At 41.1% G+C, this 14,704-nt stretch overlaps 1 protein-coding gene across 1 annotated transcript; it reads left to right on the top strand.

Annotated features, from left to right (window-relative positions):
• The first annotated feature begins 421 nt into the window (after positions 1-421).
• Gsto2 (glutathione S-transferase omega 2) lies at positions 422-14,446 on the top strand. Its single transcript, XM_074078356.1, has 6 exons — positions 422-576; positions 836-944; positions 1,576-1,798; positions 2,716-2,817; positions 13,293-13,399; positions 14,146-14,446. Exons 1-6 carry the CDS (start codon positions 543-545, stop codon positions 14,303-14,305), a joined length of 735 nt encoding a protein of 244 aa, XP_073934457.1. The 5' UTR covers positions 422-542; the 3' UTR covers positions 14,306-14,446.
• The last annotated feature ends 258 nt before the right edge of the window (positions 14,447-14,704 follow it).

The raw sequence follows: 14,704 nt of genomic DNA, 5'->3' as shown, positions 1-14,704 counted from the left end.
GAAAGCTACCCTTGCCAATTTTTATTAACTGTCCTTGAAATGCATGTTGGGGTTTAAATGCCCATTCTTTCACAGAATTTTTTAAATTGTTGTTTTGTTTGATACATGGTCTCCTTATGTAGCCCAGCCTGGCCTGGAACTCACTATGTAGTCCAGGCTGGCCTTGAACTTGTGATCCTCCTGCCACAGCCTCCTAAATACTGGGATTACAGGTATGTGTCACCACACTTGGCTTCCACTGATTCTTGATGTGGAGGAGGCCCCATCAGACATGTCTAAAGCAAAGGGCATTTTTCAAGGTTTTATTTTCTTTTGCTTGCCCCTACTTGGGCTTCAAAATCTGGGGTGATGTCACCCCAGGTTAAGTTATTCTAGCTCCTGCCCCAGATCTCTTCCTCTCTGCCCCACCAGAGTCCAGTCGTTAAAGTTGATTTGGGGGCAGGAGGGGCACAGGAGTGCAGCTGTCCTTGGAGCAGCACTTGGCTGTGAGCCACAGAGACAGTGACTGTGAGTGCTGGGTGCAACGCAAATACCTAGAAACCATGTCTGGAGATGCAACCAGGGCCTTGAAGAGAGGTGAGTCCTCCTCACCCCTGCCCTCAGACTGGGGGTGCCACGTGACAAGGGATGCTGACTACCCAGTCTTTGCTTATAGATCAGTGGAGGGAGGAGGGAATTGGAGGGCTCCCCTGCACAAAAGCTATGTGCAAAAGTGTCATCTCCAGGACTTGGAAGTGGTGCATGCAGAGACCTCCTGGAATCTGGGGGAAGTGAATGAGCCTCTCTGCCCCACTAGCTAACTGGCATCTGTCTCTGTCCCTCCCTTTACCTTCAGGAAGCTGCCCCCCAATGCCAGTTCCAGAAGGTGTGATCCGCCTGTACAGCATGAGGTTCTGCCCCTACTCACACAGGGCACGCCTGGTCCTCAGGGCTAAAGGCATCAGGTGAGAACCTGAGCCAAGTGTGACCTGAGCAAGCCCAGGCTCAATTGGGGAGGAAATACGAAAATCTGGGGCACCTGCAGATCTTGGAAGGGCCTTCTGGTCTTTTTTTTCCAATGCAAAGTCAATAAATAGCAAAAGATGGGGTTTTGCAGGCACCCCTGAAATGCAGAGTACTTTTCTGAGCTTATCTATCCATAAAACTTTCGGATGATGCAGAGAAAACTGAATGACGGCTTTGGTGAACTGGTTCCCTCCCACTGATGTTTAGGAATGACACAGCCAAAGCTGTTGAGGTTTCTCTGACTGCTTCCTCCAATGTGGCCTCCGTCCCTACCCTAGGAATCTTAGGTCAACTCTGTTCTGTTTTTCCATTGCAGCCAACATTTTCTGATTTGTTCCTCCATCTTTCTTTCACTCCTGCCCCCTCAACTTCCCACCATTAAAAACATCTAATACCTCTCACTGCAGAAATGAAGACTGTGATGTTACAGATTTTTCATACAACTTAAACTTTAAAAGCTACTGTAATTCTAATTCTTAATTTTATAAATTGATTGTTTTTGTTTTCAAGATTGTCTGCCTCTATATGCTTCCTATTTTTATTCAGTCTTCTTTCTCTTTGCTTTCAAAGACATGAAATTATCAACATTAACCTGAGAAATAAGCCTGACTGGTACTATACAAAACACCCTTTTGGCCAAATTCCTGTCCTAGAGAACAGCCAATGTCAACTGATCTATGACTCCATCATCGCGTGTGAGTACCTGGATGATGCGTACCCTGGAAGGAAGCTGTTTCCACATGACCCTTATGAACGAGCTCGCCAAAAGATGTTATTGGAGCTATTTTGTAAGGTATGTGTAATTATAAAGAGCCACTCATACTCAATTTTCCTTCATGTAGCTCTCAAATTTCAACCCATTCTAAAGTCAAATCATTTAGAACATTGTTTCATTTTAATATCCCATGAGCCTCAGCAGAGTAACTGGCATAGGATTAGAGTAGAATGTGGCCATTGATAGCCAAGGCTGCAGGCTTAACTACTGCTACGTACTTTTCCATTTCAACTAGCAGTCTAGGGAGGTGTGGTTACAACATGGAAATGACCATGCAACTTGAAATAAGAATGCTGAAAGAATTGACAGTTGGTGATCCTTTAAAGGGAGTATTTCTAGGGCTTCAGGTACAAAATGTCAGAGTGAGGAGATTATGCATGGAAGGGGATTACCTTTTAGATAGGGCAAGAGTGCCACCTGCTAGGAAAGTGAAGAATAGAAAGGAAGGGGAAGCTCTTGGTAATGGGGGAACAAGTGATGGAGAAATGTGAATGAGTCCCCTTGGAAAGAAATAAAAATAACTCAATGATAGTAATAACTGACATACTTGAGGACTTAGAACTCTTTTTAGAGGCTAACTTATTTCCTCCCATGGTTGCTCTTTGAGGTGGTACTGTATCCATCTTTCAGATGAGAACACTGAAGTTTAGAGAGGTTAAGTGTCCTGCCTAAAGAATGCACAGCAGGAGAGCAGATGATCTACAATGGTGCACCGGGGAGCCCCTGTTAAAGTGCCTGGTTTGACCAGAGTGCTGTGAGACATGGGTTCCTGGAAGCACAGCGATAACATGATGCTCTGTGCAGGGGGCTGAGGTCGGGTATATGGGTGCCGGCTTGTCGTGTTGGAGGTACAAAGCCTTCACCACATCTTTGGGCAGAGGGGATCATGGAGTTTCCATAGATGTCTTCACTAAGAATCTGTGTCCTCTGACTAGGTCCCACATTTGACCAAGGAGTGTCTGGTAGCACTGAGATGCGGGAGAGAATGTGCTGATCTGAAGGGAGCCCTGCGGCAGGAATTCTGCAACCTGGGAGAGGTATGAAAGGGGACCAGGCCATGCAGGATCTCCATCTGGTCGCTGACACCTGCTTTCAGAGGCTTATTTTTCTTGCCAGACTGATAAAGTCTACCTTCTCATCACCTGCTCCACTCACCTGCTTTGGAATCATTCTTGAATATCTGGCAAGGAGGAGGCAGGACTTGTAATGAATGATTCCTTTCCTGGGTTACCATGTTCCCTAAGTATTGTCGTGTGACTTCTGTGACTTTTGCCAATAAGGCTGAGTTATAGGTCACGGATGGTGTGGGACCTAACTGCTATAAATTTATCTTATAAGGGTTTATTCTCTCACATAAAAAAGCTAGAGGTAGTCACTTCAGGATTATTTTGCTGGTTTCCTTATGAAGTTGCCAAGAACCGAGGTTTTTTCTCTCTTTTGTTCTGTCATCTTTAGTGCAAGGTTATCATTCTCAAAATGACAAGGTAGGCCTGGGAGCATGACTCAAATGTTGGAGTGCCTGCCAGCAAACATGAGGCCCTGAGTTCAAACCCCAATTACCTATTCCCTCGACCAGAAGATAAGATAGCTGCTGGAACTGTAGCCATTGCCTCCCTGTTCCAGTCTCTGCAAAGGAGAACAGAATTAAAAACTGGCAAATGGCTATATCCCTTTAAAGGACTTTCCCTGAAATCCAATGACTGCTTATATCTCCTTGGCCAGATTTAGTCATAGGACATAGCTATCTGCAGAGGAGGCTAGGGAATTTGTTTGCTGAGATAGCTTGAATAAAATCAGTGTTGTGTGATTAAAGAAGAAGGGAAGTGGATATGGTGGATGAAGAGCAATCTCTCCCACTAAGTTCTTCATTACCTTGGAAGAAATGGAGCTCCTTACTGCTTACCCCTTGCCTCTAGAATTATCTGGAAGGTGGCTCTTTGACCTCTTTTATCTTTGTTCCAGAAACTGATAAATTCCTTTTTTGGGTGGATTGTTCCTTTATTGGCAGCCAGGAAATCCTATTTTTACCTTCTTAAGGGAATACTAACTATTAACACTCTTCCACTTAACCTTTCTCAAGTGGGAGCACATTACATTTATGTACACTTCATTTCCTGTCTTAGAGTTGTAGAGTTTCAGTATTTATGGACGATTAGTTATCATGCCGAAGAAAGATCAACCTTTGGTCCTGAGGTCTTGACCCTGAGGCAATATGGTGTGGTGGAAGGAGACTTGAATCTTAGGTGTGACTTAACTGGATTCTAGAACCTTCGACAAGACCTGGTAGACACCAGCACTATCTTTAACCAGTGATGAACAAGATATGTCTAGTAAGGTAGTATTCTGGCAAGGAAGGAAACAGCTGGGTTTTTTTTAACAACAACAACAAAAAAAACAAGTTTGAAAACTCTTGCCAACAGAAAATTCTTAAGATCCTTTTAAAAAATGATCACCTGAACTGATGTCATCATACCTGGTTACCTTCTCACAGACAAATAAATGCTGGGCCAGAGAAAAGAGCTGGAGAAACAAAACTCTTTGAATTCAAGGATAATAAAAACATTTGTGTGTGTGTGTGTGTGTGTGTGTGTGTGTGTGTGTGTTTCTGAGGATTGAATTCAGGCAGGGCCTGTGGCTTGCTAAGCAAGTGCTCTACCACTTGAGCTACACCCTCAGTCTGAAACACATTTTTATCTGTCTCCCTCCTACTCTGCCTTTAGATGGTGGATGTACTGTGTAAATTACAGATTGCTGAATGAACATAAAAAAAAATTATGGTGTAGGTACAGCGCTTCTTCAGTTTTGGTTCTTTCCCAGAACAATTCAGCCAGTATTTTGCTGCAGGTGCTTTTGATATACCATCTCACCCAGTCTTTCCAACAATCTTCTCAGGCCAATTCTACAAATTCTATTAGTCAGGGTGGTCTCTTGATGCAGGCTGTGAACCAAGTACTAGGAATGCAAAAATTAGAGACCTCATTGAGGTTTAGTTCTACAGCAGGAGGTAGATGGTTAAAACCCACTTAACAGTGTGAGGCTAAAGACATGCAGAAGGTGTGGAGAATGCACTATTGACTCTCCAAAGATCAGTCAGAGGCATAGGGTAGATCAGAGTTGGAAAGCAATGGACCTTTTCCACTGTGCCAAGGAATTTGCACTTGATGCTGAAGTTGATGGAGAATAATCGAAGGCAGTCAGGCATGAAACGGGCAGTTCCTTCTTGCTTTTTAAAATGCTCAGCCTATCAATGGTGTGGAGGATGGAACAGAGTGGCCATTGGACCATGGTAAAGACAGTTGGAGATGGGATTTGATTGGAGAGGTTTTAAGGCAGTAAGATGAGATAGAATATGGAACAATTAAGGTCGTTTTCCAACTTTGTGGCCAGTAAATTCTTCTCACTCAAATTTGGAGGGAGGATTCATTTTGCTCAGTTTGAGGTGTTAATGGGATATCTGTGTGGAGACAGGTTAACAGAGTGATACCTGGGCTGTATAAGATCTTTGAGTTGGTTTTACTGGCTAGACCTTTAACTGGAAAGATTAGACATATAACCAGCAGGGTGGTGAGTGATAAATGTTTCACAACTCTCTGAATAAAGAAGTAAGGAAAAAAATCTTTGTAGCATTTGCCAATTTCAGTGGGGTAAACCCTCCCACCAAGGCTGATTTTAAGTTATCAATGTGCTGGGAAGAGGCGTGGACAATTGGACAGCTCCCATGCATTACAGAATAACACATTTCATTTATCTTTAGTAACTGAGCCCCAGAAATACCTGTTGTTGACCAGCCCAGGTTCAGGTAGTTGTCACTGATCTATTGGAGGGCTACTGAGCATTCAGCACTGTCCCAACAAATTTGACTGTAGCTTTTATCCCAGAGAATGTTGACAAGCGGTTGGGCGTGATGGCTCCAGCCTGTAATCCTACCCACTTAGGAGGCAGAAGTTAGGAGAATGCTGGCTCAAGACCAGCCCAGGCAAAGAAGTTCTTAAGACTCTATTTCACCAATGGCAGGGTGTGGTGGCACGCACCTGGCATCTCAGTTACCAGGGAAGTAGAGATCGGAGGATCTGGTCCAGGCTCTCCCAGGCATAAAGTGACACCTTATCTAAAAATAATCACCACAAAAGGGCTGGAGGGGTGGCTCAATGGTAGAATGCTTGTCTAGCAAGCATGAGGCCTGGAGTTCAAACCCCAGTAAAAAAGAACGTTAACAAGAATGTTAGCTCTATGCTAACATGTATGTAATATCAGAATCCAAAAACATGACCAGTAGACGTGAATTATTTGATGTATTCCTCTAAATATTAATATAGGGACTTCAGAAGATTCTAGTGAAATTGAAATTGGTCAGAATAATTCAGATAGAAATAATCTTCTCACTTATGTAACTCTTTCACATGGCTTTGTACAATTAGAATTTTGGGTGAGCTACAGATATATTAAGTACACATGATCTTTCTGAGTGATAAAAAAAGCTAAGATTTCAAAGTACAATCATTCATGTTATAGCCAAGCAAAAGGCTCATTTTAAATATTATGCTCTTAAAACCTGACAATTTTTTCTTTTGAAATAAGTGCCCTATATGACTTTAAAATTTTTTTCTTTGAAAAATCCTATTTCATTAAGATTGAAGATCTATTGTTATATATTCACATTTTTCTACAATATTTTTTACACTTCTTTGAGATATATTACTGCTGCTCTTATTATTGAACCAGCAACCTGCTCACTTGCTTTTCTGTTCTGAACATTGAAATACATTTTAAAACTATTGGGATATGTTAGCCTATCCATACTTTAAACCTGTCTTCAAGCAGATTTTCTAGAAACATTAATCTATGCAGCACACAGTTTTTACTCTTCTTCTTTTTTACGGTATTATTGACTTTTCCATTCCAACAGAGCCAGGCTTCGTTTTATCCATGTCAGTGTATTTCAGCACAGCAGAACCTTTCAGGGGATTTGGTGCCACCACAGACTTCATTCAAAATATTTTCATTATGGAAGTAGTCAAATCCAGGTCAATGCAGTGAAATAAGTTTCTAGATTTGGCCATATTTTTCTAGTACTTTGGATTTTTGCGTTAATTCTGGCTTCCTATGTTTATGCATTATTGCAGCTATTGCTTGGGGCCTTCCTAGCCAGTGAAAAAGTGAGGAGATGACATAAATAATCCTGAACTAGCTCCGGGGAAGTGAGCACCTGCCCAGCAACTGGAGCCTTCATCTTCCTGTGACCATAGGACACTTCCTCTGTTAGCCCCTTGGCATTCGTTGACCTGCTTTCCATGCAAAGCTTCTCATGTTGCCAAGTTTTTGTTGTTGTTGTTTTGGGGTTTTTTTGCTGGTACTGGAGTTTGAACTCAGGGCCTCATGCTTGCTAGGTAGGTGCTCTAGCACTTGAGCCACTCCTAGCCCTTGTTTGTGTTAGGTACTTTGGAGATAGTGTCTCGTGGACTGTTTGTCCAGGCTTGCTTTGAACTGTGATCCTCCTGATCTTTGTCTCCTGAGTAACTAAGATTATAGGCATGAGCAGGGGCGCTCGGCTAAGTTGCCAAGTTTAATTATGTATTTTTTGTGTAGAAGTTTGCATGAGGTCCAATAATGTCTCCATTAAATTTTACCCATAATCTTAATTTTTTAAATCTGTCCTTTCTTCTATACAAAAAAGATATTTTTGTCCATTAGATTGTATTGTCTGGTTAAGTTTTACTGTTGTTCATTAATTTTTAATTAATTCATAATTTCAGTGATGAAATTATTTACATATTGTTTGTTTCTGCTTTAATATCACCAAGATAGCAGGGAAAGAAAGTTCATAACTGGTTAATTCTTAACTAAAAAGAATTCTCTATAATATTTATATAGTACAAACTATCTATAAACTAAATTTATTTTTTAGCATCCAAGTTGACATGTCTACAAACTAAATTCCTTGTTAGTAGCTATTTCTGTAACAGCTTTATTTGAGTTATAACTGATATATCATGAAATTCACCTTTTTGAGTGCACAAGTCAGGCGGGTTTAGTATATCCACAGAGTTCTGCAACCATCACCATTATCTAATTTCCGAACATTTTCATCATATTCAAAGAAACGCCTGACTCTTTACTGTAAATTTTCTTGCGTTTCTTCCCTATCCTCCCATCCCTGGCAACCTCTAATCTACTGTCTGTCTCTGTGGATGTACATTAGTCCATGGACATTTGGGTTGGTTTCACTTTTGGAATATTATAAACAATGCTGCCATAAATATTGTGTTAAAGTTTCTGTGTGGACATATGCTGTCTGTCTCCTTGGAGTTTTTAGTTTGAGTATGTCCACTGCCTGACCATTTAGTTATAACCACTGTTCTTTCACACAAAGGATGGGGATTTTAGTGCTGTTGCTAGTTAGGTAACTTAATTCCTTACCCATCTGACAGCTGCCTTCTAGGTAAATTGATATTTGCACATTTCTTTTAATAGCCTTCTGCTATACTCTCTCCCACCATGTAAATAATAGAATAGTCATTATTCTTATTATTTAAATTATTTTTACTCTTCTTGAATTAAAAATTAGTAGTTGTTCTTATTTTCTTTCCTTTTCTGGTATGCATTTTTGTATGTAGTTGAAGTTAGGCTCTCCATAGAACTTGGTTACCATATTATGCAAAGATTTTCCTTATTAACTCTATAAGTGCTTATTCATATGTACAAAGGTGTTTATTAGGCCAACATTATTTGTGGTGGAAAATAAGAAACCTTAATATCCATTAGATGGAGAATGGCTAAGTAAATTATATTCATTTTGTAAAATTTGTGGAGGAGTTAAAAATTAATGTAGTAGGCCTCTGAGTACTGATATGAAAACACTGCCTAGAAATATTCAATTAATTAACAGTGATATAGCTAGTGTGATCCCATTTTAGTAGAGGAAAAACAAAGCCTTGTATACATGTGGGTACATATGCATGTAAGTAAATGCCTAGAAAACTGTATGGAGAGATACACATCAAACTTTTGATAGTGGCTACACTGAGAAGGGTACCTACTACAACTGGGATGGGAAAGGGAAGTGGTCCAGGGCAGGGGTGGAGGGGAGGGTCTTCTGTGTTTGATTTGATTTGATCTTTTTTTTTTTTTGCAGTGCTGGGGATTGAACCCAGGGCCTCAAACATGTTAGGCAAGCACTGTAGCCCTTAGCAACATCCTCAATCTGTGTTTGAACTTTTTTTTTTAAAGTGAGAGTGTATTTACTACACATGTTATTTTTTTTTAAATAGAAAAAAAATCACTTTTTAGTGGCTTCATGATTTGCCACTTGTATAAACCAGGAAGTTGCTTATTCAGCACACTAGATAAGGGTATTTGGACTTTTTTTTTTTTTTTTTTTGGCAGTACTGGGTTTCAAACTCAGGGCTTTGAACTTGCCCTTCACCACTTTTGCCCAGGCTGGCTTCAAACCATGACCCTCCTATCTCTACCTCCCAAGCAGCTACTTGACTGCTTTTAAATCACATTTTTATTTTCTTTTAACTTTTTTTTTTTTCAGTACTGGGGTTTGAACTCAGGGCCTACATCTTGAGCCACTCCACCAGTCCTGTTTTGTGATGGGTGTTTTCGAGTTGGGGGGTTCTCATGAACTATTTGCCTGGACTGGCTCCGAATCTTGATCCTCCTGATCTGTGCCTCCTGAGTGGCCAGGATTACAGGTGTAAACCACTGGTGCCTGGCTGTTTTCTTTTAACTTTTAATCTAACTTTTCTTTTGTGAATTTAGAAGTATAATATTTTAAAATATTGTGCTTTATTCCACTATTTTGCACATAGGAAGCCCTCTTCTCCTTCAGAGACTGATAATCATTTATATTTACATCAACCACTAATTGCTTTACAGGCATTTGACTGGTCAGGCATGACCTACTTTCTTATGAAAAAATTCAAATGAATTTTTTTAACAAAAGAATGAAACAATGCCAGCAAAGGATTTTCAGTGTCCCTTTAATCCCCAACTGTTGACAAGTTGTATTTTGCATCTGCATAAGACAACTTGCTGCAGACTTTGTATTAGAGGAAAAATGCTTTTGTTTTACCGGAAATCAGTCCATCTCATCCTTAGCTCAGCCTCAGTTGTCTCGGGGTAGCAGGAACCTGAAATTTAGAATCTTGAGAATCTTTACTTATCTTTTATGATCTCAAAACATTTCCACCCCATAGTACTTTGCTGCTGCTTCTAGTTAAAGGCTTGTATAGTTTGCTCCTGTACTAGCAGGTGGCTTTGTGTGTTTTTCTTTGGGATGGGAGTTGACTACTTCTTAAGAATTATTTCCAACAAGAAAAAATGCTGTCTCCCCACTCCATCAAGTTCCGTGGTGCCACTGGGAGCCACCACAGTGTTTTGGGACTGGACGCTGGGGATTTCTTGGCGACAAAGTAAAAGATGGTGGTGAAAGGCAGACGGCCACTCCAAGGTTTGAAGCTCCATTATTGAGGCTGAACAGAAGAGTCCGAGACCTTAGACTGGAGATTTTTAGAATGCCTGGTTTAAAGAACTGTAGGTTTCTCTTCTCTTTTGATCTGGCTTCTCTTTCAAAAGCCTGATAGATTTATTTTTCCTTCTCTGGCACCTTTTGGAGGGGGCCACAGCCACCGCATCTCCCCCTGATGGCCACCAGGGGGAGCCCTGCGCTCTTCTGAGCTCCAGGGCTGACTTTAAAATGCCCACTTTCTTTATCCCTCAGGGGGAGCCAGAGAGGCCCTGGTGGATGACAGGCTTTCAGGTTCAGGGATGGAAATAGTTTCTCTTCATCATACCAAAACAGTCCCTCCTTTATTGGCATTGCTCACTAGTTACCCTTTATCACATGTATAGTCTTCCTTTTCAGAGACTTGGAAAACAGAACATTTTAAAATAGATTTTTTTCTAATACTCAGATCATCAAATGCTTTTTTTGCACCATGTCTACATTGTGATGACTAAAAGGAAAATAATTTTACATGTCTGGAGGGTACCAGATTTTCACAGAAGGGAGCTGTCCTGTTGAGGGTACTAAAGACCACAGTAAACCTCCTTGGAGGCCTGGCCAAAGTGTTCTCCTGCACCATTGAATGCATTTGTAAAGCAGCCAGCACTGTGTGCTAGGTTTGGGGGAAATAGCTTTCCTCTATGGATTTTCAGACTTGTTCTGCATGAAATTGGAGAAATGCTGTCTGGGGCAGGGCTCAAGCATCTGTAGGAGCATCAAGAACTCCCAGTGGTTTTGATGTGAGTGGTCCCAAGTCACCCTGAGCTCTAAGAAAGCCTGAGAGATGTGTATGGGCATTTTGAGGAACTGCTGAAGAGTTGTTGATCTGGTTTATCCATAGTGAGAGTTTATTTTTACTCTGCCAAGTACCTAGATGAGATTTATACTTCATGGGTGTTTGTATAAAAATTAATAGTGTCTATAAGATCTTATATACTTAAAAGCAGGCTCCTACTTTGAGTAAGTGGAATGCTTTAAAAATATATGCTAAATAACATCAATTACTAAGCAGTTGTTCATTTGCAAAATTATCTCATCACTTTACCAAAGGACCCACCATAGGTTCCATTACCACCTACATTTGATTTGCTTGGACAAGGACTTTTCCAAGAACATTTCTGCTCTGTAAAGCAGCAGAATTACACAGATGTTCTGGAGCCCATCAGTTTAGATTTGGTTCTCAGTTGTATCATGAAGCCCAGCAACAAGCTACATGTATACATTTGAAGACAGGTGTACATTTCAAAGACAGTAATAAGGATAATTGGTATCTATTCCTCAGCAAAAAAAGGAAGTTTAGAGCCATTAGAACCTATAAAACTGAATTACTTGCTCCTTTCCTCTCCAAGTCAGATCTTGGTTATACAAGTTATGAAAGTTCCACTGTGTTGAGTTTTCATTGTTCAGAATTTGTTGTTTTAGTACCATTCTGTTAGCTTTTTTGAACAAAGTAATGCCCTGAACATTTTTCCAGACTTTCAGGACAATGATTGGAGAACCTGTCTCTACCACCCTGAGAAATATGAAGACTTAGACTTTAGGGCAACAAGACTTGTTTTCCCCTCTGAAAAGGTTTGGTGGGTAGAGGAGCTCCTTGACCCTTCATCAGGAAAGATTTGCTTTCTGTGGATGTAGACTTAAGGGATCTTACTCATCAGGAGAACCCACATTGACTGAATAGCACCAGACTATTTTTCATGCACGACCATGTCACTCCTGTCAACCTCTGAGAATGGGTACTCACATTACCAGCATTTTGCATGTGAGAACATTAAGGCTTGGAGGAAGAGGAGACAAGTTTCCCTGGGTTCCAATTTGAATCAGAAGTAAAACTCAGTGTAGTACCAGGTCTGCTGGATCCAGAACTCTCCTTCTTGACTATAAAGCCAAGATCATACCTCAACATGAGAGCAGGTCTAGTGTGTGTTCACTGGTGCCATTTGTACCCAAGAACCCAATTGCAGGTTAACCCTCAGTATACCTCTGTCACTCACCAGATCTCCAGCATCTCAGAATGGAAACACCTGATTAACTTAGCTCCCCCAACTGACCTGGGCCCAGAAATATACATTTGCAGCAAAGGGAAAGCAGGTAACAAGTTGGTAAAGAGTTGGTAATGAGTTATACAGGTCTAGTGAATACTTGGCTTGACTAACTAGGTAAATGCACCATACTTTTCTTTTTGAGAAGACGTAACTCACAATAACCTCTGCCAAGCACACTTTTGTTTTTTTAAAATTTTTTAGGTACTGGCTGTCCGTTGTGAGTGTATCTGTTTTCTTTATAGTCCATCTAGCTGAGTTAGTTTGTCCCACTTCAGAAAGAGAAATTTTATTTTAGTGTAAAAAGCTGATAGTGTTGATGGCCAACAAGTGTGAAGTTTGCAGAACTCAAATAAAAGAAGAAATCATGATAGAAAGACAGTGCTGGGATGTCTGGAGGCACTAAAGAGCACTGGTCTTTCCTGCCTTAGCTTTGAGCTGATTGAGGGATAAGGAAGAATTGTAAGACATACAGTATCCCCTTTATACTAGATAGAGCATGCTGGGAATGGGAGTGACAACTACAGCAAATAAGGTTCCTAATGCTGGCCTTCAGCATCAGGCTGAGACTTCTATGGCCCTAGGTAATAGGCACCACTGGCCTGAGGCAGGTGAAGCAGATCCACAAAGAGCTTAGCACACAGTGGAGCCTGTTCTAGGCTGAGGAAGGATGAACTACCTCTGCCTGGGCTGTCCTTCCACATTCTCCAGTCAGATGAACCACACTATCATTCCAGTGTTGAAGAGCAGAGGGGCAGGAAAGGACAGGATGTGACCAGCAGTGTGACCCTAAGGAAGGGAGAGGAAACTTCAGGAAAAGGGAAGACGCAGTCTCCTAAAAATAGGAAGAGGAATCGAAGCCTTAGTTCTCCCTCTTTTGGAATTAATCTGGTATTTGTCAGTTCAATACATGCCAGCTGATACATAAATTATCTTGCTGTTGTTCTGCTTATATTTCTAGATTCTTGAATATCAAAACACCACATTCTTTGGTGGAGATCGTATATCCATGGTCGATTACCTCTTCTGGCCCTGGTTTGAGCGACTGGATGTATATGGGATAGCAGAGTAAGACTTTGACCATGTGGTTGCAAAATTGCTCTTGAGTGACAAAAAGCACTTGTATTCTCCCACTAACTGCAGACTCACATCTTATCCTATATTTTTGTGCATAAAATCCTGTGGACAAAAGCCTCCCATAGTGCTTCAAAGCCTGCTGTCTCAGGAGGGGACATAAGATCAGACATAAGATACTTGGATATTTGAACTCTCCTATAAGTTACAAGAACATTTCTTCCTAAGATAAGGTATTAAGCCTAGATCCATTAGGAAATCTCACCACTTGCCCTGCACTCTCATTTGCTGCCCTGCAGGCCCTCGACTTAAATTCTCTGATCCAGCATCATTATTTCAATATTGATGATGTTTTTGATCATTCAAAAAATGTTTTGGAAAATACTTGTCTCTATGTTTTTCAACCCTCCTAAAGTAAGATCACAAATAACTCAAGATTGTTTGCTCTTTTCCAGTAAACAATGAAGTACAGACACCTGATTCCCCCAGAGCCTCAGTCCTGGGTATTTCACTGTGTTGTTAGCAGCAATAGTAATATTTACAGTGAAAAAACATATGCAGCTGTTCCCCAAATAAGATTTTTCTCCACTAAATGATCATGCTCACTTAAGAACAAGACAATTAAGTATACTCCCCAAATAAGCCAATCTTCTGTTTCTTAAAACCTAAAAGGCAGTAAAGGTCCTCTTGTCCTGATGCCTCAGCCTGGGAAGTGCTGATGCCTCTTTCCTGTCTTGCAGCTGCGTGAATCATACCCCATCACTACGGGTCTGGATAGCTGCCATGAAGCAGGACCCCGCAGTCAGTGCTCTGCTCATAGACAAGAACGTTTTCCTGGGCTTCTTGAATCTCTACTTCCAGAACAATCCTAATGCCTTTGATTTTGGGCTGGTTTGCTGAGCCTCACGGTACCCCTTGCACCATCCAAAATTCCCAACATGTAATGATTCTGTGTCAGGGTGGTCTTGGGAGTCGATCTGTTTCTGCTCCTTTTCTTTGAGGTTCCAAATAAAAATGAAAACATAAAATATATTCTGTTAATAAACTGTCTGATTCCTCTAAGCCCATATCTTCTAATGATTCTCTAGAAAGTACCCAGCACTAATGTCCAGATGCATCTTAAGAGCTGGTGGTACCTCTTTCCTTCTTTGTCTCTGGCCTGGTTTGGTCCCCAGATTATTGGTGATGGTGCTGATGCTGGAGTTCAGGGGACTATCTATGATTTATGTTTGCTACTCCAGATAGGCACCCTCCAAAAAAAAAAAAATCCCTGGTGACAGAAAAGCTTGAGAAGAGGGT

The sequence above is a fragment of the Castor canadensis genome, chromosome 7 (assembly GCF_047511655.1).
Source record: "Castor canadensis chromosome 7, mCasCan1.hap1v2, whole genome shotgun sequence".
Taxonomy (NCBI): domain Eukaryota; kingdom Metazoa; phylum Chordata; class Mammalia; order Rodentia; family Castoridae; genus Castor; species Castor canadensis.
Note: the sequence above shows the minus strand (reverse complement) of the source record. Positions and strands in the feature narration are given on the sequence as shown.

Bases quoted from the DNA above. Each gene is read 5' to 3' on its own strand.
- Gsto2 (XM_074078356.1), top strand. From the start codon at position 543: ATGTCTGGAGATGCAACCAGGGCCTTGAAGAGAG. The intron at 577-835 runs GTGAGTCCTCCT...CTTTACCTTCAG, and splicing joins AACCAGGGCCTTGAAGAGAG to GAAGCTGCCCCCCAATGCCA. The intron at 945-1,575 runs GTGAGAACCTGA...TTGCTTTCAAAG, and splicing joins CTCAGGGCTAAAGGCATCAG to ACATGAAATTATCAACATTA.